This window comes from Nomascus leucogenys, chromosome 18 (genome assembly GCF_006542625.1).
Source record: "Nomascus leucogenys isolate Asia chromosome 18, Asia_NLE_v1, whole genome shotgun sequence".
Taxonomy (NCBI): Eukaryota; Metazoa; Chordata; class Mammalia; order Primates; family Hylobatidae; genus Nomascus; species Nomascus leucogenys.
In genome coordinates this window covers 22,460,748-22,487,595 of record NC_044398.1, presented here as the reverse complement: position 1 = coordinate 22,487,595, position 26,848 = coordinate 22,460,748, and the positions used below count along the sequence as shown (strand labels likewise).

The window sequence follows — 26,848 nt, the reverse complement described above, 5'->3', positions numbered from 1 at the left end:
GCCTGTAGTCCCAGCTACTCAGGAGGCTGAGACAGGAGAATTACTTGAATCCAGAAGGCAGAGTCTGCAGTGAGCCGAGATCACACCACTGCACTCTAGCCTGGGTGACAGAGCAAGACTGCATCTCAAAAAAATAAAATAAAGGACAATATAACGCAAAGCGTACTCTTCTGTTAGGTCTAGACCTTACCTACTGTAATAGCACTGAAAACTGAGGAAAGTTTAATATGTTTTGGAAAAATCAGTAAGTAGGGCATTTGTACAAATAGATGAAGGGGAACAACATGCCAGGCAAGGAAAATGACATAAAGAAGAGCACAAATGCTTAGCATAAAACAAGTCGTCTTTTAGAGCCAAGTCTTGTCCAAACTCATGAAACTTTCCTTTGGAATACATGTATAAAATAGATTGGATTCTCCTTACTGTAGAAGGTCTTATGTTTATATTTTATTGCTATGAAAATTGGCCAGGCGTGGTGGCTCACGCCTGTAATCCTAGCACTTTGGGAGGCTGAGGCGGGCAGGTCGCCTGAGGTCAGGAGTTCAAGACCAGCCTGTCCAACATGGTGAAACCCCATCTCTACTAAAAAATACAAAAATTAGCCAGGCATGGTGGTGTGCACCTGCAGTCCCAGCTACTCGGGAGGCTGAGGCACAAGAATTGCATGAACCTGGGAGGAGGAGGCTGCAGTGAGCCAAGATTGCACCTGGGTGACAGAGTGAGACTCCATCTCAAAAAGAAAAAACATTAGGCACATGATTATAGTTTATATTGCATATTTTAGTGAGCCGATGACTAATTTGCTTCATGCTGGAGCCCACTGAAAATGGATACCCTCTTTGCCTCTATTAGACAGGTTTCTATATTCTAATCATTAGATTGTAGTCTACTGACTTAGAGAGTTTTTTGCTTTTACAAATAAAGGTGACAGATGAAGAAATATTTGCCTCTCTCAAGTAGCTTTTTAAAGATATTGACTTGAGACCGGGCGTGGTGGCTCACGCCTGTAATCCTAGCATTCTGGGAGGCCAAGGTGGGCGGATCATTTGAGTACAGGAGTTCAAGTCCAGCCTGGACAACATGGTGAAACCCCATCTCTACTAAAAATACAAAAAAATAGCTGGGCGTAGTGGCGCATGCCTATAGTCCCAGCTACTTGGGAGGCTGAGGCACAAGAATCACTTGAACCCAGAAGGCAGAGTTTGTAGTGAGCCTAGATCATACCACTGCGTTCTAGCCTGAGCAACAGAGTGAGATTCTGTCTCAAAAAAAAAAAAAAGAAAAGAAAAAGAAATTAAAAATAAGTGAATAAAGATATTGACTTGGTTTTTTATTTTTATTTTTATATACTTTAAGTTCTAGAGTACATGTGCACAATGTGCAGGTTTGATACACAGGTATACATGTGCCATGTTGGTTTGCTGCACCCATCAACTCATCATTTACATTAGGTATTTCTCCTAATGCTATCCCTCCCCCAGCCCCCCACCCCCCAACAGGCCCCGGTGTGTGATGTTCTCTGCCCTGTTCAAGTGACCTCATTGTTCAGTTCCTACCTATGAGTGAGAACATGTGGTGTTTGGTTTTCTGTCCCTGTGATAGTTTGCTGAGATGGTTTTCAGCTTCATCTATGTCCCTGCAAAGGACATGAACTCATCCTTTTTTATGGCTGCATAGTATTCCATGGTGTATATGTACCACATTTTCTTAATCCAGTCTATCATTGATGGACATTTGGGTTGGTTCCAAGTCTTTGCTATTGTGAGTAGTGCCGCAATAAACATACGTGTGCATGTGTCTTTATAGTAGCATGATTTATAATCCTTTGGGTATATACCCAGTAATGGGATTGCTGGGTCAAATGGTAATTCTGGTTCTAGATCCTTGAGTAATCGCCACACTGTCTTCCACAATGGTTGAACTAATTTACATTCCCACCAACAGTGTAAAAGTGTTCCTATTTCTCCACATCCTCTCCAGAATCTGTTGTTTCCTGACTTTTTAATGATCACTATTCTAACTGGCATGAGATGGCATCTCATTGTGGTTTTGATTGCATTTCTCTGATGACCAGTAATGACGAGCATTTTTTCATGTGTCCGTTGGCTGTATAGATGTCTTCTTTTGTGAAGTGTTTGTTCATATCTTTTGCCCACTTTTTGATGGGATTGTTTGTTTTCTTCTTGTAAATTTGTTTAAGTTCTTTGTAGAGTCTGGATATTAGCCCTTTGTCAGACGGGTAGATTGCAAAAATTTTCTCCCATTCTGTAGGTTGCCTGTTCACTCTGATGGTAGTTTCTTTTGCCATGCAGAAGCTCTTTTGTTTAATTAGATCCCATTTGTGTATTTTGGCTTTTGTTGCCATTGCTTTTGGTGTTTTAGTCATGAAGTCCTTGCCCATGCCTATGTCCTGAATGGTATTGCCTAGGTTTTCTTCTAGGGTTTTTATGGTTTTAGGTCTAACATTTAAGTCTTTAATCCATCTTGAATTAATTTTTGTATAAGGTATAAGGAAGGCACCCAGTTTCAGCTTTCTACATATGGCTAGCCAGTTTTCCCAGCACCATTTATTAAATAGGGAATCCTTTCCCATTTCTTGTTTTTGTCAGGTTTGTCAAAGATCAGATGGTTGTAGATGTATGGTGTTATTTCTGAGGCCTCTGTTCTGTTCCGTTAGTCTATATATCTGTTTTGGTACCAGTACCATGCTGCTTTGGTTACTATAGCCTTGTAGTATAGTTTGAAGTCAGGTATCGTGATGCCTCCAGCTTTGTTCTTTTGGCTTAGGATTGTCTTGGCTATGCAGGCTCTTTTTTTTTTTGTTCCATTTGAACTTTAAAGTAGTTTTTTCCAGTTCTGTGAAGAAAATCATTGGTAGCTTGATGGGGATGGCATCGAATCTATAAATTACCTTGGGCAGTTTGGCCATTTTCACAATATTGATTCTTCCTATCCATGAGCATGGAATGTTCTTCCATTTGTTTGTGTCCCCCTTTATTTCATTGAGCAGTGGTTTGTAGTTCTCCTTGAAGAGGTCCTTCACATCCCTTGTAAGTTGGATTCCTAAGGTTTTTTATTCTCTTTGTAGTAGTTGTGAATGGGAGTTCACTCATGATTTGGCTCTCTGTCTGTTAATGGTGGATAGGAATGCTTATGATTTTTCACATTGATTTTGTATCCTGAGACTTTGCTGAAGTTGCTTGTCAGCTTAAGGAGATTTTGGGGTAAGACAGTGGTGTTTTCTAAATATACAATTGTGTCATCTGCAAACAGGGACAATCTGACTTCCTCATTTCCTAATTGAATACTCTTTATTTCTTTCTCTTGCCTGATTGCCCTGGCCAGAACTTCCAACACTGTTGAATAGGAGTGGTGAGAGAGGGCATCCTTGTCTTGTGCCAGTTTTCAAAGGGAATGCTTCCAGTTTTTGCCCATTCAGTATGATATTGGCTATGGGTTTGTCACAAATAGCTCTTATTATTTTGAGATATGGTCCATCAATACCGAGTTTATTGAGGGTTTTTAGCATGAAGGGCTGTTGAATTTTGTCAAAGGCCTTTTCTGAATCTATTGAGATAATCATGTGGTTTTTTTGTTTTTTTTTTTTTTTATACTTTAGGGTTTTAGGGTACATGTGCACAATGTGCAGGTTTGTTACATATGTATCCATGTGCCATGTTGATTTCCTGCACCCATTAACTCGTCACTTAGCATTAGGTGTATCTCCTAATGCTGTCCCTCCCCCCTCCCCCACCCCACAACAGTCCCCGGAGTGTGATGTTCCCCTTCCTGTGTCCATGAGTTCTCATTGTTCAATTCCCACCTATGAGAGAGAACATGCGGTGTTTGGTTTTTTGTCCTTGCGATAGTTTACTGAGAATGATGTTTTCCAGTTTCATCCATGTCCCTACAAAGGACACGAACTCATCATTTTTTATGGCTGCATAGTATTCCATGGTGTATATGTGCCACATTTTCTTAATCCAGTCTATCGTTGTTGGACATTTGGGTTGGTTCCAACTCTTTGCTATTGTGAATAGTGCCGCAACAAACATACGTGTGCATGTGTCTTTGTAGCAGCATGATTTATAGTCCTTTGGGTATATACCCAGTAATGGGATGGCTGGGTCAAATGGTATTTCTAGTTCGAGATCCCTGAGGAATCGCCACACTGACTTCCACAATGGTTGAACTAGTTTACAGTCCCACCAACAGTGTAAAAGTGTTCCTATTTCTCCACATCCTCTCCAGCACCTGTTGTTTCCTGTTTTTTTAATGATGGCCATTCTAACTGGTGTGAGATGGTATCTCACTGTGGTTTTGATTTGCATTTCTCTGATGGCCAGTGATGATGAGCATTTCTTCATGTGTTTTTTGGCTGCATAAATGTCTTCTTTTGAGAAGTGTCTGTTCATGTCCTTTGCCCACCTTTTGATGGGGTTGTTTGTTTTTTTCTTGTAAATTTGTTTGAGTTCATTGTAGATTCTGGATATTAGCCCTTTGTCAGATGAGTAGGTTGCAAAAATTTTCTCCCATTCTGTAGGTTGCCTGTTCACTCTGATGGTAGTTCCTTTGCTGTGCAGAAGCTCTTTAGTTTAATGAGATCCCATTTGTCAATTTTGGCATTTGTTGCCATTGCTTTTGGTGTTTTAGACATGAAGTCCTTGCCCACGCCTATGTCCTGAATGGTATTGCCTAGGTTTTCTTGTAGGATTTTAATGGTTTTAGGTCTAACATGTAAGTCATTAATCCATCTTGAATTAATTTTTGTATAAGGTGTAAGGAAGGGATCGTGTTTCAGCTTTCTACATATGGCTAGCCAGTTTTCCCAGCACCATTTATTAAATAGGGAATCCTTTCCCCATTTCTTGTTTTTGTCAGGTTTGTCAAAGATCAGATAGTTGTAGATATGCGGCATCATTTCTGAGGGCTCTGTTCTGTTCCATTGATCTATATCTCTGTTGTGGTACCAGTACCATGCTGTTTTGGTTACTATAGCCTTGTAGTATAGTTTGAAGTCAGGTACCGTGATGCCTCCAGCTTTGTTCTTTTGGCTTAGGATTGACTTGGCGATGTGGGCTCTTTTTTGGTTCCATATGAACTTTAAAGTAGTTTTTTCCAATGCTGTGAAGAAAGTCATTGGTAGCTTGATGGGGATGGCATTGAATCTATAAATTACTTTGGGCAGTATGGCCATTTTCACGATATTGATTCTTCCAACCCATGAGCATGGAATGTTCTTCCATTTGTATCCTCTTTTATTTCATTGAGCAGTGGTTTGTAGTTCTCCTTGAAGAGGTCCTTCACATCCCTTGTAAGTTGGATTCCTAAGGTATTTTATTCTCTTTGAAGCAATTGTGAATGGGAGTTCACTCATGATTTGGCTCTCTGTTTGTCTGTGATTGGTGTACAAGAATGCTTGTGATTTTTGTATATTGATTTTATATCCTGAGACTTTGCTGAAGTTGCTAATCAGCTTAAGGAGATTTTGGGCTGAGACAACGGGATTTTCTAGATATACAATCATGTCATCTGCAAACAGGGACAGTTTGACTTCCTCTTTTCCTAATTGAATACCCTTTATTTCCTTCTCCTGCCTGATTGCTCTGGCCACAACTTCCAGCACTATGTTGAATAGGAGTGGTGAGAGAGGGCATCCCTGTCTTGTGCCAGTTTTCAGAGGGAATGCTTCCAGTTTTTGCCCATTCAGTATGATATTGGCTGTGGGTTTGTCGTATATAGCTCTTATTATTTTGAGATACGTCCCATCAATACCTAATTTATTGAGAGTTTTTAGCATGAAGCGTTGTTGAATTTTATCAAAGGCCTTTTCTGCATCTATTGAGATAATCATGTGATTTTTGTCTTTGGTTCTGTTTATATGCTGGATTACATTTATTGATTTGCGTATGTTGAACCAGCCTTGCATCCCAGGGATGAAGCCCACTTGATCATGGTGGATAAGCTTTTTGATGTGCTGCTGGATTCGGTTTGCCAGTATTTTATTGAGGATTTTTGCATCAATGTTCATCAAGGATATTGGTCTAAAATTCTCTTTTTTGGTTGTGTCTCTGCCTGGCTTTGGTATCAGGACGATGCTGGCTTCATAAAATGTGTTAGGGAGGATTCCCTCTTTTTCTATCGATTGGAATAGTTTCAGAAGGAATGGTACCAGTTCCTCCTTGTACCTCTGGTAGAATTCAGCTGTGAATCCATCAGGTCCTGGACTCTTTTTGGTTGGTAAGCTATTGATTATTGCCACAATTTCAGAACCGGTTATTGGTCTATTCAGAGATTCGACTTCTTCCTGATTTAGTCTTGGGAGAGTGTATTTGTCGAGGAATTTATCCATCTCTTCTAGATTTTCTAGTTTATTTGCATAGAGGTGTTTGTAGTATTCTCTGATGGTAGATTGTATTTCTGTGGGATCGGTGGTGATATCCCCTTTTTCGTTTTTTATTGCATCTATTTGATTCTTCTCTCTTTTCTTCTTTATTAGTCTTGCTAGTGGTCTATCAATTTTGTTGATCTTCTCAAAAAACCAGCTCCTGGATTCATTAATTTTTTGAAGGGTTTTTTGTGTCTCTATTTCCTTCAGTTCTGCTCTGATTTTAGTTATTTCTAGCCTTCTGCTAGCTTTTGAATGTGTTTGCTCTTGCTTTTCTAGTTCTTTTAATTGTGATGTTAGGGTGTCAATTTTGGATCTTTCCTGCTTTCTCTTGTGGGCATTTAGTGCTATAAATTTCCCTCTACACACTGCTTTGAATGTGTCCCAGAGATTCTGGTATGTTGTGTCTTTGTTCTCGTTGGTTTCAAAGAACATCTTTATTTCTGCCTTCATTTCATTATGTACCCAATAGTCATTCAGGAGCAGGTTGTTCAGTTTCCATGTAGTTGAGTGGTTTTGAGTGAGTTTTTTAATCCTGAGTTCTAGTTTGATTGCACTGTGGTCTGAAAGACAGTTTGGTATCACTGATGGAAGATGAAATGAATGAAATGAAGCGAGAAGGGAAGTCTAGGGAAAAAAGAATAAAAAGAAATGAACAAAGCCTCCAAGAAATTTGGGACTACGTGAAACGACCAAACCTACGTCTGATTGGTGTACCTGAAAATGACGGGGAGAATGGAACCAAGTTGGAAAACACTCTGCAAGATATTATCCAGGAGAACTTCCCCAATCTAGCAAGGCAGGCCAACATTCAGATTCAGGAAATACAGAGAACGCCACAAAGATACTCCTCGAGAAGAGCAACTCCAAGACACATAATTGTCAGATTCACCAAAGTTGAAATGAAGGAAAAAATGTTAAGGGCAGCCAGAGAGAAAGGTCGGGTTACCCACAAAGGGAAGCCCATCAGACTAACAGCTGATCTTTCAGCAGAAACTCTACAAGCCAGAAGAGAGTGGGGGCCGATATTCAACATTCTTAAAGAAAAGAATTTTCAACCCAGAATTTCCTATCCCGCCAAACTAAGCTTCATAAGTGAAGGAGAAATAAAATACTTTACAGACAAGCAAACGCTGAGTGATTTTGTCACCACCAGGCCTGCCCTAAAAGAGCTCCTGAAGGAAGCACTAAACATGGAAAGGAACAACCGGTACCAGCCACTGCAAAAACATGCCAAATTGTAAAGACCATCGAGGCTAGGAGGAAACTGCATCAACTAATGAGCAAAATAACCAACTAAGATCATAATGACAGGATCAGATTCACACATAACAATATTAACGTTTAATGTAAATGGGCTAAATGCTCCAATTAAAAGACACTGACTGGCAAACTGGATAAGGAGTCAGGACCCATCAGTGTGCTGTATTCAGGAAACCCATCTCACGTGCAGAGACACACATAGACTCAAAATAAAGGGATGGAGGAAGATCTATCAAGCAAATGGAAAACAAAAAAAGGCAGGGGTTGCAATCCTAGTCTCGGATAAAATAGACTTTAAACCAACAAAGATCAAAAGAGACAAAGAAGGCCATTACATAATGGTAAAGGGATCAATTCAACAAGAAGAGCTAACTATCCTAAATATATATGCACCCAACACAGGAGCACCCAGATTCGTAAAGCAAGTCCTGAGTGACCTACAAAGGGACTTAAACTCCCACACAATAATAATGGGAGATTTTAACACCCCACTGTCAACATTAGACAGATCATCGAGACAGAAAGTTAACAAGGATATCCAGAAATTGAACTCAGCTCTAAACAAAGTGGACCTAATAGACATCTACAGAACTCTCCACCCCAAATCAACAGAATATACATTTTTTTCAGCACCACACCACACCTATTCCAAAATAAACCTCTTTTCTTTATGAATTACCCAGCTTCAGGTATTCCTTTATAGCAACGCAAATGGACTAATACACTGGGCAAAAAAATTGGCAGGCATGGTGGCTCATGCCTGTAATCCCAGCACACTGGGAGGCCGAAGTGGGAGGATCACTTGAGGCCAGGAGTTTGAGACCATCCTGGGCAACAGAGGAAAACCCTGTCTCTACAAAAAGAAAATTTAGTTTTTATATTTATTTGTATTAAATTTTTTAGAAACATAGCTGGGCATGGTGGCACATGCCTGTAGTCCTAGCTACTCAGGGGGCTGAGGTGGGAGGATTGCTTGAGCCCAGGAAGTTGAGGCTGCAGTAAGCATTGATCACACCACTATGCTGCAGCCTGCGTGACAGAGTAAGACCCTGTCTCAAATTAAAAAAAAAAAAAAAAAAAAAGCAATACATTAACAAAAAGCAAATATTTTTAATCTTAAGCTAATGAGACAAATATCATCATTGCTATTTTTAAAAATAGACAAAGAACATAAAAAATTCACAGACAAAGAAATATAAATGACCACTACATATGTTAGAAAAATGGTCAACCTAGTAATCAAAGAAATACTAATTAAAATGAGTTGTCACTTTTCCTCTAGCAAAGATTTTTTATTATGTTTGATTTTGTTAAGGATACTAAGAAATGCATATTCTCATATATACTAGTGGGATTGCAAATTGATACATCTTTCTGGAAATTAATTTGGCAGACTACATTGGGAGCATTAAATAGTTTATCTCTACCATTTTTAGACCGAAGAGACTGGCGAAAAATAAAAACCGACAATACCAAGTGCTGGTGATGATGCAAAGCAGTGGGCACTCTTATACATAGCTGATAAAAAGTGTTGGTGAGATTATTTTGCAAAATGATTGGGCATTATCTTGAAAAGCCAGCAGTTCCACTTCCAGATATATACCCTAGTCTCAGAACTCTTGTTCTTCTTTCATCAGCACAGTTATCTAAGAATGTTCATAACAGCATTGTTCCTAATAGCAAAAAGCTGACAATATTTGAGACATCCATTTATAGGAAAGCTGATACGTAAATAGTGGTAGAAGCTGGGCACAATGGCTTACATCTGTAATCCCAGCACTTTGTGAGGCCAAGGTGAGAGGATGACTTGAGGCCAGGAGTTCGAGACCAGCCTAGGCAAGATGGCGAAACCCCATCTCTATTAAAAATGCAAAAATTAGCTGGCGTAGTGGTGCTCGCCTGCAATCCCTGCTACTCAAGAGGCTGCGGCATGAGAATCACTTGAATCTGGGAGGCAGAGGTTGCAGCGAACCAAGATCACACCACTGCACTCCAGCCTGGGTGACAGACCAAGACCCTATCTCAAAAAATAGATAGATAGATAGATAGATAGATAGATAGATAGATAGATAGATAGATAGATAGATAGACAGACAGACAGAGGTATATTCAAAGCAGTAGAAATCTGTAACAGTAAAAATGAAAGAAGCACAGTTAAATGTAACACGTAGGAATCCTTGAAATATAATGTGGATTTAAAAAAAATTGCAAAATAATATATCCACTGTGATACCATTTTATAAAGTTAGGAAGCAAGCAAAAGTAAACAATATATTGTTTAGGAATACAAGGTTTTGTTTTAAACTATTGAAAATAATAAGCCAGGCACGGTGGCTCACACCTGTAATCCCAGCACTTTGGGAGGCTGAGGCGGGAGGATCACCTGAGGTCAGGAGTTCGTGACCAGCCTGCCAATGGAGTGAAACCACGTCTCTACTAAAAATACAAAAATTAGCCAGGCATGGTGTCGCATGCCTGTAGTCCCAGCTACTCAGGAGGCTGAAGCAGGAGAATTGCTTGAACCTGGAAGGTGGAGGTTGCAGTGAGCCAAGATCATGCCATTGCACTCCAGCCTGGGCAACAGAGTGAGACTCTGTCTAAAAAATAATAATAATAATAATAATGTACTAGAAAAGGGAGGCAGGGCATGGGCTTCAAATGGAGTGCTGATGCTTCCTTTCTCAGGGTAAGTGGGAGGCTCGTGGTGTTTGTTTTATTATGCTTAATAACTTGTCTTATATGTATTATTATGTATTTGTCAAATATTTCACAATAAAATTTTAAAGATTCCATAATTTATATTTCAAAATTTTGTTTCTAGGGATCAATTCCTAAAATAATGATGAAAAATTAAGTTCAGCAAAAGTTTATCAGAGTGGTATTTATCATAGACAAAAAATGAAACAGCCTAGATGTCCAATACCATTTTTTAAAATCTTGCGTTTTTCAAGAAGGGATTTCAGAAAGTCATAAAAAGTACAAGCAGTGAGACAAAAGTAAAAACTTGCTGAAAAATTAAAGTTAAAAGAAAGAAGAAAGCAAAAGAAAGCCTAACTTTCTTTTAAGAAAAGTTAAGTAAGGTTAGTATGAAAAGTGTAAGTCATAACGTCTCCTATTCTAGAAGAGGCCCACAAACTTGACTATAAGCTTTCCAGTAACCAGGATAAAAGGAAAACATGATTCACGTTGACTTTAAAATAAGAACATATCAACTGTTCTGATACTGAGACCAGAGAGAAATTTCTCTCCACATTAACTGTGTGGGCAAGTTATTTCACTTTTCTCTGTCTATGAAATAGAATCATACTATTACCTATTGATATAGCATTGCGAGAATTATCAAAGGTTAGTTCCTAGGATGGCACCTGGCAAGTATAAGCACTCAGATATGTTACTGATTAGTCAAAATGAGTGGCATTCTCAAGACTATCCTTATAGAAATCAATATCATGGAGGTAGATATTAAGAGATAAACGTAGAGATATTCCTTGCCTTTGATAGGAAAGCCTCCCAACGATAGGACAGAAGTGTTGTGAATTTTCTGGTGTTTTGTCTGTGTTCATTCAGTACATGTTCATTGAGCTCTTTATGCCAGGTTTTCTGTTTTATAATTACGGCCAGGGTACAGGTTATTAAGTTGGTGTTCTGCTTCAAGCAACTGTAAGTAGTTTAATCTTGAAGTCATTCTAATTTGTTGAATAATAAATAAAATTAATTGCTACATTTATTGAATTTTTTTCTTTTTTTTTTTCTTTTTTTTTTTTTTTTTTGAGGCAGGATCTCACCCTGTCACCCAGGCTGGAGTGCAGTGGCACGATCTTGGCTCATTGCAACCTCCACCTCCCAGGTTCAACTGATTCCCTTGCCTCAGCCTCCCAAGTAGCTGGGATTACAGGCACACACCACCAGATCCGGCTAATTTTTATATTTTCAGTAGAGACAGGGTTTTACCATGTTGGCCAGGCTGGTCTCAAACTCCTGGCCTCAAGTGATCCTCCCACCTTGGCCTCCCAAAGTGCTGGGATTACAAGTGTGAGCCACTGCGCCCAGCCCATTTATTGAATGTTAACTGGGCCTCAAATTCTGTACTAATTTCTTTACATATATTATCCCATTTAATCCTTACAACAACACTTTGAGGTCACAAATATTATCTCTATTTTTTGGTAAGATTTGAACCCTCGGAACGGGCAAGCCACTTCCTTGAAGTCACAGCCAGCAAGTATGGGTTCAGGCCAGAATCTGGATCCAGGCCTTCCTGATTGTAAAGTCCATATTCTTAGTCACTTCAGTATATTACCTTCTGTGGAATGAAACCGAAACATATCATACCTTGAAACCTTTTGTTCCACATCTAAAATATTTTTCCCTGACACCCTCAGTCAAATACTTCCTGATTGTTATTATCTTGTAATAAATTCATGCATTAATTTTATTATCTTCGTGGTTTTGGCTGTCAGGCTGGAGAGTTAACCTTTCCCTGGTCTGACTGTTCTGATTGGTACTCATCATTTAGTCAGTTGATTTGATCACCAACCTGAAATGTTTTCTTAAAACCATTTTTAAATGGAAGGAGACCAGGTACAGTGGCTCACGCCTGTAATCCCAGCACTTGAGGCCGAGGCGGGTGGATCACCTGACATCAGGGGTTCGAGACCAGCCTGGCCAACTTGGTGAAACCCCATCTCTACCAAAAATACAAAAAATTAACCAGGCATGGTGGCGAGCGCTTGTAATCCCAGCCCACTTGGGAGGCTTAGGCAGGAGAATTGCCTGAACCTGGGAGGCAGAGGTTGCAGTGGAGATCGTGCCATTGCACTGCATCCTGGGCAACAAGAGCAAAACTCCATCTCAAAAATAAAATAAAAATAAAATAAAATGGAAGAAATGTTTGGATTGGAAGTAGAAAGCTCTAGCAGTTGAGTTTGGTAATCCATAATCTTATGGGCCAAGACTCTAATGACTTGTTTTTGCCCCTGCTGAGGGCACTAAACTGTGTTGCCTCTGTTCCAGATTGTGAACCTTCTTCCTCAGTTTGCCAGCTAGTCAAAAGACAACCTTGTTAATGTTTGCAATAAAGCTGCCTCTTTAAAGATCAAGAAAAGTCAGACTCCTGACAGTCTGACCTGGGCTCTTGAGTGTCCCTTGTCAATTGCAGTAATATAGATTTCAATTCAAACTATGAAATGTGTATGTCATGCTCACCGGGTAGGTTTACAGTCGAGAACTTTGCCTGTAATCATTTTCCTTTAGATGGGCATAACACAGTTATTCTGAGACTCCTGATAGGAGCGGCAGTGGCATGGTTAGGACCTCAAAAGCCACATACTATCAGATTAAAAAACACAGATGTGTTCAGCTCAGTGGCTTGAGGTCACTATGCAGTCTTGCATTGCACAGTTCAGAAGCCTATCAAGAAATTTATCATTCTTTTATATATATATGTATATTTTAGAGATGGGATCTATGATGCTGAAGCTGGTCTTGAACTCCTGGGCTCAAGCGATCCACCCATGTCAGCCTCCCAAAGTGCTGGGATTACAGGCATAAGCCACTACACCTGGTCCCCAGAATTTATCATTCTGAAAACTTGTATGAGGAGAGGATTTACTCTGGGGGATGGACAGAGTCTCTTGAAAGATAGAATGAAAGAGAAGAAGGCTGAAGTTTACATTTGTTGGATACATTAACCTCAAAAGTCTTCAATAAATGAAGACCCACTTGCAGATACTGATTTCTTTTTCCTTTTACTATGCTTCTAACCTTACTTTTGGCCTTTGTTCATAATACATGTTTTCTTTCCTGGCTTCCCATTCTTAAGTCATTTCATCTAGATACATGTAGACCATCTGTCCTTCCAAAACAACAAGGGACGGGTGGGAACAAGAGGTGCAGTGTGAACAGAAAGCCAGGAAAAACCTTGCAGTTTTTTGGCTCCTCTTTGCCTATCCTGCAGTCCCCTGGCGAACAAGAGGGAAACAGCTTGTATCCATTTGAGAAAGTGGCAATGGCTGCAGAAGGGGAAATGTGAGGCTGTTAAGCTCTCTTCCTAGACACGGAAAAACAATGCAGATGGTGGGTGGCGTGCTGGAATACACACATGCTGTGCCTCAGAATCAAACACAGTGGAGGCTTTTAATTTTCATTGAAGTAGAACATCAGAGGTTCCAACATTAGTGGAAAATAGGTTGGGTGAAGTAAAATATAAGCCAGTAATTTCAATTGCTTCCAAATATGCAATTAGAACTTTTCTACATTATGATAATTTTGTAATAACCTGTGTCTTTCCTCAAAAGATCCTCTCACAACCTTGGGGATTGATTACATGTATATGGCACTCCAGGAGTGCACCCACAGGATTGCCCCAGCTTAAGATGGCGGTTGAGTATCCCTTATCCAAAATGCTTGGGACCAGCAGTGTTTCAGATTTTGGAACATTTGTTACACTTACTGGTTGAGCATCACTAATCCAAAATTCAGGCCAGGTGCTGTGGCTCACACCTGTAATCCCAGCACTTTGGGAGGCCTGAGGTGGGCAGATAGCTTGAGCTCAAGGGTTTGAGAACAGCCCAGGCAACATAGGGTACCCCCATCTCTACAAAAAATACAAAAATTAGCCAGGTGTGGTGGTGCACGCCTATAGTCCCAGCTACTCAGAAGGCTAAGATGAAAAGGTCACTTGAGCCCAGGAGGTCGTGGCTGCAGTGAGCCATAATTGTGCCACTGCACTCCAGCCTAGGTGACAGTGCAAGACCCTGTCTGAAAAAAAAAAAAATCCAGAATGCTCCAATAAGCATTTCCTTTTTGCATGATCTTTGAGCAACGTGTTGGTGCTCAAGAAATTTTGGATTTGGGGCCAGGTGCAGTGGCTCACGCCTGTAATCTCAGCACTTTGGGAGGCCAAGGCAGGCGGATCACCTGAGGTCAGGAGTTTGAGACCAGCCTGGCCAACATATAGTGAAACCCTGTCTTAACTAAAAACTACAAAAATTATCTGGGCATGGTGGCACATGCCTGTAGTCCCAGCTACTTGGGAAGCTGAGGCAGGAGAATCACTTGAACCCAGAAGGTGGAAGTTGTAGGGAGCCAAGATCATGCCACTGCACTCCAGCCTGGACAACAACAAAAAAAGTCACTCAACAACAACAAAAAAAGTTTTGGATTTTGATGCATTTCAGATTTGGGGTTTTTGGATTAGCGATGTTTAACCGTGCATACACTTGACCCCTGTAGCCACATGATGTCTAGCTATTGCCCTTGAAAATTTAACCCTAATGAAGGTCCTTGAGATACTACCTTCAAAGTTCCCTAGCCTTAGCATAGTGGTCTTCAGTTAATAAATTTTGAACAAATAGGACATTAGTTCAAGTCTGTTTACATTAGCTGCTTTGTGTGTAAAGAAAAACAGCTCTCCATGGCTCCCTCCAGCCATGTTTAAGACCTCAGAAATAAGGGGGTCCTGCCTCAGAAGAGCCTAAAAACCTAAAAGGAGAGGTGCTGCCCAAAATCAAATTACAGAGCTGAAGTAGTAAGCTTCGAAGTGGCCATATGACTTGGACAAGCAGAAGTTGATTGTTTTTAAGCCCTTTCAGATTCCTGTCACTTAAAAATAATCATAATAGAGCCCATTACCAAAAGACAAGTCTGAGTTTTCAAAGAACATTAGTAAAAGTGCTAATCTGAGCATTGGAATGGTTGCTTGGGCATCTGCACTGGAAATTGACCTTACTGTCTGAAACAAAACAGAGGCGAGGCCTCGTGCCCCTATGGAGAACAGAGAATAAAGGCCTTTTGTAAGCCTTGAGCAAGCTGCAGCTGCTGCCAGTGTTACAAACAAGAAACTTTTCAACCATGAATCTACCTGGTGAGATAAAGCTGAAAATTCATCTAATTCCAACATATGGGATTGCCCCATAGCTGTGAAACCTCCCAGATAAGAGTAGAATGAACACTCTGAATCATTAAAGTTGGCCCTGGAGAGCAGGGAGCACAGCCTTGTTTCACATGCCTTGAAGAAGCCCATAGGTGAACTTTTACCCAGGTTTCAGATTTCACTGAAAATCTGATTTAAACGTTGCAAAAAGTATGCCCATTTAGAAGATTTTGTCAGTCCTCCACTTTGTTTCAGGATAGTAAATTGAGTCATAAATCACACTTAAATTGAATCCTGAAAACTTTTGGTATTGTCAAAAATTTATCAGCTCTGTAGAATGATGGTGTGACAAACATCAAATATTGAGTGGCAGTGTTGAAAAAGAGGCTTTCACCTAATATTGATGATGTCGATTTCTTTGGACATAGTTTTGTGTTTCATTTAAATGTGACTAAGCCCCATGGCTGTATAAGTTTATCCAAAACAACACAGTGCTATTCTACAGGAAGCGAATGTACTACTGCTCAGAAGTAGGAAATGGTGTGGTGTTGAGAGATAGTCTTTGGACCCAAATAGGACTGAGTTCAAATCCCAGCTCTGTCACATGTAGCTGCATGTTACCTCAGTTTTCTCATCTGCAGAGTGGAGCTAATAGCAGCTGCTCCGTAGGCTGTTATAGTGACTATATGAGGCCAGGCACAGTGACTCACAGTGACTCACACCTGTAATCCCAGCACTTTAGGAGGCCAAGGCAGGCAGATTGCTTGATCCCAGAAGTTCGAGACCAGCCTGGCAACATAGCAAGACCCCCATCTCTATTTACAAAAAAAAAAAAGGTAATTTAAAAAAAGAACATAACGGTGAAGTACCTGGCCCATAGTACATACTCAGTAAATGGTCACTGTTAGGCCAGGCATGGTGGTTCATGTCTGTAATCCCAGCACTTTGGGAGGCCGAGGCCAGTGGATCACCTGAGGTCAGGAGTTCAAGACCAGCCTGGCCAACATGGTGAAACCCTATCTCTCCTAAAAATACAAAAATTAGCCAGGCGTGGTGGTGCGCACCTGTAATCCCAGCTACTCAGGAGGCTGAGACAGGGGAATCGCTTGAACCTGGGAGGTAGAGGTTGCAGTGAGCCAAGATTGCACCATTGCACTCCAGCCTGGGTGAGGAGTGAAACTCCGTCTTAAAAAAAAAAAAAGGGAAAAAAAATGGTCACTGTTATTGGTTGATACAAAAGTAATTGTTTTAAAATACAGTTCTATGTCTTGCTCATTGACACAGTCCCACTACTGAGGAAACAAATTTAGGTCTCTGTCAACTTACTGAGCTAGCTGAAGAAATGAGAGCTGAAAGAGAAATTCACTCTTAACTTTCTTATTTCGTGTCTCATATGTAAGTCCTATCTCTTATCAATGTCCTAACATTTTATTGCTATTTTGGGGAAACTTGAAAATATATTACTCTTCTTTAAAATTATGCTCTCAGACCTTTATGAATTTTTTAGAAGAGTAATCAATATTATTATCTTTAAAGCAAAATTAGGAATGTTTCCGTTCACAAGATATCAGGATATTGGGACATTGCTGAGTCTGGGTCTGATCAGTAAACGTTATCAATCTGTTCCATTAACCATAAACATCTAGAAGCTAGGAATACCTAACTTCCTGGGAATGCAGCCCAGCAAGTCCCAGCCTCATCTTTCCTAGACCTTACTCAAGATGCTGTTGCTCTGGTTTGACTGTCTCTGACAATAGTAAGTGGCAGATCTGGGATAAGAACCTAGATCTTCTGTTTCTTAGTTTTTGAAGCTCTTACTGAGAATTGTACCTCAAAAATATAGTCCCAGTCATCAGCTGTTTTCTGCCATCAAACACAGCTGATCATCCCATGTTCCACGTCAAAATACTTTCCATTGACCCCAGGAACACTCTTTCTGTTTCCCTCCCAGTTTGAACGCCATGACCCTGTGGATGGGAGAATTACTGAGAGGCAGTTTGGTGGCATGCTACTTGCCTACAGTGGGGTGCAGTCCAAGAAGCTGACCGCCATGCAGAGGCAGCTCAAGAAGCACTTCAAAGAAGGAAAGGTAGGTAGCTTTGGCTGGAGGAAGAAAAGAAACCACGGGAATGTATGGTTATTATTTAATATGAAGGTATTAACATAATAATGAGAATATTTCATGAACCAATGATTACACCTAATTCATTTCTGGTACCTGAGGTCCAAAGGGAGAAAAGAAATAAGCAATGGGTGAGGAAGAGGACAGCGTCCAGAATCACCCCAGGTTTCTTGTTCAGGAAAGGATGGCACCAACTGAGATTGAGAATTTTAAAGGAGAGACTGGTTTAGATGGGAAAATAAAGAATTCAGTCATGGGCATCTTAAATTTAAGATGCCTGTGGACTATCCAAGTAGAGATAGTTAGCAAGCAGCTGCATATTCACATTACCTTAGAGGTCTGTGATAGATTTGGGAATCATCAACACATGTTAGAATTACAACCAGAAGAACAGATGAGATTACCCAAGGAGGGTATTTTACAGAAAAGAACTATGGGCCAAGGACAGAATCCAATGGGACACAAACATTTAAGCAGCTCAGGAAGTAAATCTAGAAGAAATGGTTAGAGAATACCTAAAGAAGCCGGGTGCAGTGGCCCACACCTGTAATCCCAACACTTTGGGAGGCCGAGGCAGGTGGATCACTTGAGGTCAGGAGTTCAAGACCAGCCTGGCCAACATGGTGAAACCACATCTCTACTAAAAATACAAAAATTAGCTGGACATGGTGGCGCGTGCCTATAATCCTAGCTACTCGGAGGCTGAGGCACAAGAATCACTTGAAACTGGGAGGCAGAGGTTGCAGTGAGCCAAGATTATGCCACTGCACTCCACCCTGGGCAACAGAGTGAGACTCCATCTCAAAAAAAAAAGGAATACCTAAAGAGAGTAGTGAAATCAAAGCCAAAGAAACAGAGGGTTCAAGAACTGAGGGGTCTACCGTGAGAGGGCTGTTTCATTAAAGTGGTCTAGTTGGAAGGCATATTCGATGAAAAGTACAGAAGCAGAGAAAGGAGAGAGGTGGAAGAGGAAGCTCTGGAAAGTGGGAAATCACATAGGCAAATTCCAAGGCAGTGTATTAGCCTGCTGGGGCTACTGTAACAACATACCACAGACTGGGTGGCTTTAACAAGAAAAATTTATTTTCTCACATTCCTGGAGGCTGGAATCCTGTGATGAAGGTGCCAGCTGATTTGGTTTCTGATAAGAGCTCTCCTCCTGCCTTGCAAGTAGCTGCCTTTTCAATGTGTCCTCACACAGGCTTTCCTCAGTGTGTGTACATGAAGAGAGGGAGAAATCTCTTTGTGTTTCTTCTTATAAGAACACTAATCATAGCAGATTAGGGCCCCACCCTTGTGACCTCATTTAGCCTTGTTATTTCCTCTGAGGCCCCATCTCCAAATACAACCACATTGGGCACAGTAGGGGTTAGGGAGGGCTTCAACATATGAATGGGGTAGGGGGTGGGGTCAGTCCATAACAAGCAGGAAAAACAAACCTGGCATGTGTGAAGAACTGAAAAGGGACTAGTTTGTATAGAAGGTTCTGAGCAAAAAGGAGAGTGGCCTGAGCTGAGCTCAGAGAGAGATATGAGGAACAGAACATGCAAGACTTCATAGGAATGGAGGGAGTTTGGAGTTTACTCACAGTGCAATGGAACGCCATTAAAGAGTTGTGAGTAGTGAAATGACATGGTTGTATCTACGTTTGAAGAGACAATACTTTCCATTGTCTGTTTTATGTTTTTTGGAAGATAGTTTTTTTTTTTTTTAATGGAAGATAGTTTTATGGAAGATAGTTTGGAGAAGAGCAAGCATAGAAACAAAAAGACTGATAATAAGGCTATTAGAATTTAGGAGATGAGTTAGAGTTTTTTGAGCAGCCTTGAGGTTAGAGACCATGGATTTGTGGAACACTAGCAACACTGCTCTCTGGTACCTTTCAACACCAGCTGCCCCTGGTACAAGGAAAGAAAAGATGGTGGCTGCACACGGTGGCTCACGCCTGTAATCCTAACACTTTGGGAGGTCAAGACATGCAGATCACCTGAGGTCAGGAGTTCAAGACCAGCCTGGCCAACATGGCAAAACGCTGTCTCTACTAAAAATACAAAAATTAGCCAGGCGTGGTGGTGGGTGCCTATAATCCCAGCTACTCAGGAGGCTGAGGCAGGAGAATCGCTTGAACCCAGGGAAGTGGGAGTGCAGAGGGAGGCAGAGGTTGCAGTGAACCAAGATCACACCACTTCACTCCAGCCTGGGAGAAAGAAAGAAACTCTATCTCAAAAAAAAGATAGAGAGAAAGAAAGAAAAGATGATAGGACTGAGTCAGTGAGATGAACAAACGGAAGCAGAGACCAGTTAAAAGGTCAGGCCTCATTGGGCATGGTGGCACATACCTGTAATCCCAGCATTTTGGGAGGCCGAGGCAGGAGAATCAAAGTTTAAGACTTGCCACAATGTAAGACGTGTCTTTTCTTTTTATTTTTCTTTTCTTTTTATTATTATTATTATTATTATTTGAGACGGAGTTTCGCTCTTGTTGCCCGGGCTGGAATGCAATGGCGCGATCTCAGCTCATCGCAACCTCCGCCTCCTGGGTTCAAGTGATTCTCCTGCCCAGAAGATCAAGACCAGCTTGGGCAAAGTGGCGAAACCTTGTCTTCACAAAAAATACAAAAACTAGCCAGGCATGGTGGCACGTGCCTGTAGTCTCAGCTACTCAGGAGACTGAGGTGGGAGGATCACCTGAGCATGGGGAGGTTGAAGCTGCAGTTAGCTATGACCATGCTACTGCACTCCAGCCTGGGTGACAGAGTGAGACCTTGTCTTAAAAAAAAAAAAAAAAAAAAAATCCAGGCCTCTAAGAGAACACACACACACAAACACACAAAGCAGTGCTAAGGCTAGAACCCAGATCTTCTCATTCCCAGCCCAATACTCTTCCCACTGGACAATGGCTACCATCTGACCATGACCAAAAATCTAACCTGGCACTAAAAATGTTCCATGAGAGATTTCCAAGTATATTAGTCCATTCTCATGCTGCTAATAAAGACATACTGAGACTGGGTAATGTATAAAGGAAAGAGGTTTGATTTCACAGTTCCACATGGCTGGGGAGGCCTCACAATCATGGCGGAAGGCAAAGGAGAAGAAAAGACATGTCTTATGGCTGGGCGCAGTGGCTCATGCCTGTAATCCCAGCACTTTGGGAGGCCTAGGTGGGCAAATCACCTGAGGTCAGGAGTTGGAGACCAGCCTGACCAACATGGAGAAACCCCCTCTCTACTAAAAATACAAAAAGTTAGCCTGGCGTGGTGGCGCATGCCTGTAATCCTAGCTACTCAGGAGGCTGAGGCAGGAGAATCACTTGAACCCAGGAGGCGGAGGTTGCAGTGAGCTGAGATTGCACCATTGCACTCCAGCCTGGGCAACAAGAGCAAAACTCCATCTCAAAAAAAAATGAAAAGACATATCTTACATTGTGGCAGGCAAGAAAGAGAGCATGTGCAGGGGAACTCCTTTTTATAAAACCATCAGATCTTGTAAGACTTACTCACTATCACAAGAACAGCACAGGAAAGACCTACCCTCATGATTCAGTTACCTTTCACCAGGTCCCTTCCATGACACATGGGCATTATGGGAGCTACAATTCAAGATTTGGGTGGGGACACAGCCAAACCATATCACCAAGGTAGTGTGGCGTGGTGGGCATGAAGATGCAAAACTTGAGGTCAACTTCTGCCTCAGAGGTTTCCATAGTCATTAGACAAATCACTTAACCTTATTGGCCTCATGAATTGAGAGGCTTATCTGAGATGCTTGCTGTAAGGGCCCTTCTAGCTTTAAAGATTCAATAATTGAAAATAAGATAGAGGATTGCTAGTGCTTGTTCCAGTTTTCCTAGTTAGTCTTTGTGCAAGAAATGTTGCATGCATAGCATTGCCCCAACTTGGTGGAAAACCATTCTTATCAGCCAGACTTTTTCCTCCTTGTCTTGGATATTGAAAAGTTGAAAGGACCTCTGAACCAGGCTGTGGGCTGAAAATGAAGGCAGGCTGGCTCTGAGAGGAAGTGTCAGCTTCTCTGAACTCAGTCCAGCCTTTTCCCACAGCAGGTGTTCTCTTGGCTGTGGGGAAAACTCATCATTAATGGAAAGTGACAGAGAAAAAACATTTATCTCCCATAGAGCACTTCTGCACTACCCAATACTTAGCTCATATCTGTTGGAAATCATAATTTCAAAAAACTGATTACGAATGTATAGGTGGATTTTTTAGCCCCTATCCTGGAAGAATAGTGTTTACATTCAGATATGCTCGTTTATTTAGACCACGCTTATTTTTAAAGGTTGGTCCAGATATTGATTTGACTTTAATTATCTATCATAATAGGTGAATTCATATTTCATTATGAATTTATACTTAAAAGCAATAAGGGGCATTGGAGGCATCTCCCTTGAAGGAATAGAGTATTTGAGCATTGACAGGAGTTAATTTAGGATCTGAAGACCTTGCAAAAGAGCTCTAAAATGAAAGGACAAATTTTGTCAGATGATGAAAATCTGCGGTGTTAAATTACTTTTGGCCCAGAATTCCTAGCCTGTGTTAGCAACGAGATTAAGATTGATTGTCCTCTCATGTTGATTAAATAGTTTGTGAACATAGCAATTAACTGAAGTGAGTGTCAATGAAGGGCCTTTGCTCCTAAGGTTACGAGTCCATCTCTCTAGGACCATTTCCTATAAAAGGGGAATCACCATCTGCTTTCTCGTTGCTTCTTTTATTCCACTTTGGATTTGTTAACATGAAAATGTAAGTTTTCATTTGGCTGACATTAATCAGTTTCTGTGTGAGGTTCTATATCAAGATATCAAACAAGACCTAAGAGATTGAAGGTCCTAGTGGTGGTATTAAATTTTTGTATATAAATTAATGACCATGCAATGTTTCACAGCCATTTTTCTCTTTCTTTCTAACAGCCTTGTTAGACTGTGCTTTTGAGAATATAGAGACAGAAAGAGAAGTTAATAACCCATTCAGAGTCTGGTCTAAAATCCAAGGCTTCCTGTTCCAGATCTTGTCTTTTCCATAAGAAAGTGCTGTTTCTCCTAATCATACTCTTCCTGTAAAGCAGCACTTCCCTACAATAGGATCACTTGAGGAATTTTTAAGGAATGTGGTTATTTGGGCTCTCTTCAAATCAATTAAATCAGAAGCTCAGTAGGTGGGTCCGGGCATCAGTGTTTTGGGGTTTTCTTAACCCTCTGCATGAGAAATTCCAGAAGTGTTTCTTAAAGGGTGATATGGTTTGGCTGTGTCCCCACCCAGATCTCATGTTGAATTGTAGTTGCCATAATCCCCATATGTCCTGGGAGGGAACAGGTGGAGATAATTGAATCATGAGGCAGTTTCCCCCATCCTGTTCTCATGACAACGAGTTAGTTCTCATGAAATCTGATGGTTTTATAAAAGGCTTCCCCCTTCACCAGGCACTCATTCTTCTTCCTGCTGCCATGTGAAGGATATGTTTGCTTCCCCTTCTGCCATGACTATAAGTTTCCTGAGGTGTCCCTAGCCCTGCAAAACTGTGAGTCAATTAAACCTCTTTCCTTTATAAATTACCCAGTCTCGGGTATGTCTTTATTAACAGCATAAGAACGGACTAATACAAAGGGTCCTCAGGTTAATCTAATGTGCAGCGAGACTTGTGAGCCACTGCCCTAGAGATGCAATGCTCCATCAGTGTCTCTAGCTGTTTTATCCCTAAGTAATAGTTTGAAGAACTGGGGAACCTGCCATGCTCGACAAAAATTACTCTATTGATGCTCTGAACAACCACCATGCTTTTATTTAACAAGGAGTTTTCTGAGACTTCATAAATGTAATTCACAGTGGTGATCCTCTATGTTTATGAGTGCAGAAGCTACTAACTAGTAACTTCTTAAGGATGAAATTGAAAATTATAACTCAGTTCAATGGCAGACATTGCTGTGTGCAAGACACTAAGCCAGGTGCTGTGAAAAAGACCATCCCTTATCCTTACAACTATATATATATAAAATTATATATAATATATATATAATATATAATATATATTTAAAAATATAATATATATTTTTTTGAGATGGAGTCTCGCTCTGTTCCCCAGGCTGGAGTGCAGTGGCCTGATCTTGGCTCACTGCAAGCTCCACCTCCCGGCTTTGTGCCATTCTCCTCCCTCAGCCTCCCAAGTAGCTGGGGCTACAGGTGCCCACTGCCACGCCTGGCTAATTTTTTTGTATTTTCAGTAGAGACGGGGTTTCACCATGTTAGCCAGGATGGTCTCGATATCCTGACCTTGTGATCCACCCGCCTTGGCCTCCCAAAGTGCTGGGATTACAGGCATGAGCCACCACACCCAGCACAACTATATACATTTCTTAAGTCTGTAATAATCTAGTAAGAGAAAAATATGTATGCAAAGAACTCTATAATTCTATATTCACATTTATATTCAATATTTATTGAGCACCCACTATGTGCCAGGCACTCTTCTAAATACTGGGAATGCAGTAATGAGCACACCAGTGTCTGCTTCATAGAACTTAACATTCCTACTGGAACAAAACAGATTTTAAACAAATATAAAGCAAGGCAACTCACTTAGCTTTGAGCTTCTTGAGAGCAGTGCCTTATTAATCTTTGCGTGTCCTCTGTATGGTGGTGGTAAATGCTTGTCAAATGTAATGATAAATGTGTTGATTACTCTATTAAAGGTATGAGATCTTTTTGAATCACTAAGGAGGAAGATTAGAGCCAGCTGAAGAGACCGAGTAAGATTTCTTGGAGGAAGTACAGTTTGAACTTGGCCTTAAACGTGGAGTAGGATTTTGACAAGCAGAAACTTATAAAGACATTTGCTTTTGCTAAGTGTTTCCCGTCATAGCCCTATCCCCAACAGCCTTCTGTGTGTATGATTGCTTATTAACTCTGCTACTAGCCATTAAGCAGTTAGTACTTATCAAACAGTTCTAATAAAACTATTAGATGATTAAGTTTTCATATCATCTGTGGATAATATATGTGAGCTCTCTTTTTTCACTTATTCTCAGATATTTGAACCACATTAGTCATCCGTGGAATATCAGATTCTAGAAATTGCTAGCATACCCCTTGAAAACTCACTAACTCCAAATATTAGGTGCCCTCCAGTCACTATGTAGTATAGCATGTGAAATGTGGCCATAAAACTAAAAAGACTAGAACTCTACTTTTCTTTTTTTTTTTACTAATTAGCTTTGAAACCTGTACTTCCCCCAAAGGAGTACTAAGCTATGAATTACTGTAGGAGATTTAGTTTTATGAGTTTTCCCTCTATTATTTTCCCGTTTTTTCCCCACAGTGAATTTCATTTACATCAACTTTTCCCCTACTCCCTATCCGTCAAGATCCTACACATTCCAGAGAAGACAGCCTACTTCAGAGCTTAGTAGAATAAATTCATTATCACTAGTTCTGTAGTAATGAGCCTGCCAAATTACTAAGGACTCATACCTACCACTTACTGAGTACTTTCTGTGTACTAGACATTTTACATGTCTTTTCTGTCTACCTGCTTGGTAGATACTAGGTAGAATTATCATTTTTCAGATGAAAAATAGTCTTCTGAGCCTTAGTTATTAACCTGAGATCAACACTGTCTTAGGAAGGCGGCACCAGGGTTCTAAGCTTTATTCTTATTCCAGAGTCCATAGCCTTCTTACTAATCATCCTGTTTGTTGCCACTCCTTATTCTCCATGGCTTAAATAAGCACAAGTTTTTAGGCAAACAAAACCAGTGTTGCCAGATGCCAGCCTAAGATTCTTAGGAAGATAGCTAGAAAGGTTAAGTTATGGAAGCAGATGGTGGAAGACCATAAATCCCAGGCTAAGAAGTTTGGGGGTTTACCCAATTGACAGTAGGAAATCATGGACATATTGTGAGCGGAAGGGATGAAGATATGAAGAAGGTGATGTTTCAGAAAGATTAGATACCTGTAGAAATGTAAGTAACAGAAATGGTATTTCCCCTGCTGCCAGGCAACAGTTGAAGAGAAGTCTGGGGTTTGCAATAGGAATATGCTTTATTAGAGCAAGACAGGCATAGTAATACCTCTGAAAGTTACCCAAGAAATAGGTAACATGGGCCACATGTAGGACAGGGTTCAGAAAGAATTGCTTTGTACCTGGTATAAAAATATTAATTAAAATTGTTTTAAAACTAAGCAGGAGAGGCTGGGTGCAGTGACTCACGCCTGTAATCCCAGCACTTTGGGAGGCCAAGGTAGGTGGATCACCTGAGGTCAGGAGTTCAAGACCAGCCTGGCCAACATGGCGAAAGCACATCTCTACAAAAAATACAAAAAATCAGCTGCCCATGGTGACAGGTGCCTGTAATCCCAGCTACTTGGGAGGCTAAGGCAGGAGAATTGCTTGAACCTGGGAGGCGAAGGTTGCAGTGAGCCAAGATTTGCTCCATTGCACTCTAGCCTAGGCAACAGAGTGAGACTCTGTCTCAAAAAAAACAAAAAACAAAAAACAAAAAAAAACTAAGCAGGAGATTGAGCAGAGGATACATGACAAGAATGGTGAGAGGCATGGGATATAAAGAAGGAAGGAGACTGTTTTTTTCAGTGGGCCATAGACAGAACTTGGGCAATTAGATTGGCTTCTGGTAGATGGATTTGCTATGACTGATTAAAAGGCAGGATGAGGGAATCATCCGTTACAGTGTGTTTGCACTCATCATGGCCTGTCAGCATTAGATATCTCGCTTTACAGCTGACTCCAAAGGAAGCTACATTTTCCTTTTCTCATCTACTCTGACTGCTTCGTATTTTTTAACAACTTTTTTGAGGTATAATTTATATATCATAAGTTATCCATTTTAACTGTACAATTCAATGATCTTTAGTAATTTTAGTGAATTTTAGTAAATTTGCAGTTATGCATTCAGTTTTAGAACATTTCCATCACCCCAAAAAGATCCCTCCTGCTAGCTTTCAGTCAATCCTCATTTCTACCCTACCCCCAGGCAACTATAAAACGGCTTTCAGTCTGTATAGACTTGCACTTACTGGACATTTCATATAAATACAATAATATAATAAGGTAGTCTTTTGTGTCTGGCTTCTTTTACTTAGCACAATATTTTTAAAGTTTATGTAGATGCTTACATTAATAGTTCATTATTTTCTATTGCAGAAGAGTAAATAATATTTTATTGCTTGGATATA

The 26,848-nt window shown here is 40.7% G+C and overlaps 1 protein-coding gene across 5 annotated transcripts in view; it reads left to right on the top strand.

Moving 5' to 3' along the window:
• MICU1 (mitochondrial calcium uptake 1) overlaps positions 1-26,848 on the top strand; it is a 267,394-nt gene that overhangs the window by 187,321 nt on the left and 53,225 nt on the right. For all 5 annotated transcript variants that reach the window (XM_003271232.2, XM_003271233.2, XM_030797820.1 and 2 more), the window contains one exon: positions 17,476-17,613. In XM_003271232.2, the coding sequence (XP_003271280.1) occupies positions 17,476-17,613 (138 nt within the window). The remainder of the gene's footprint in view (positions 1-17,475; positions 17,614-26,848) is intronic.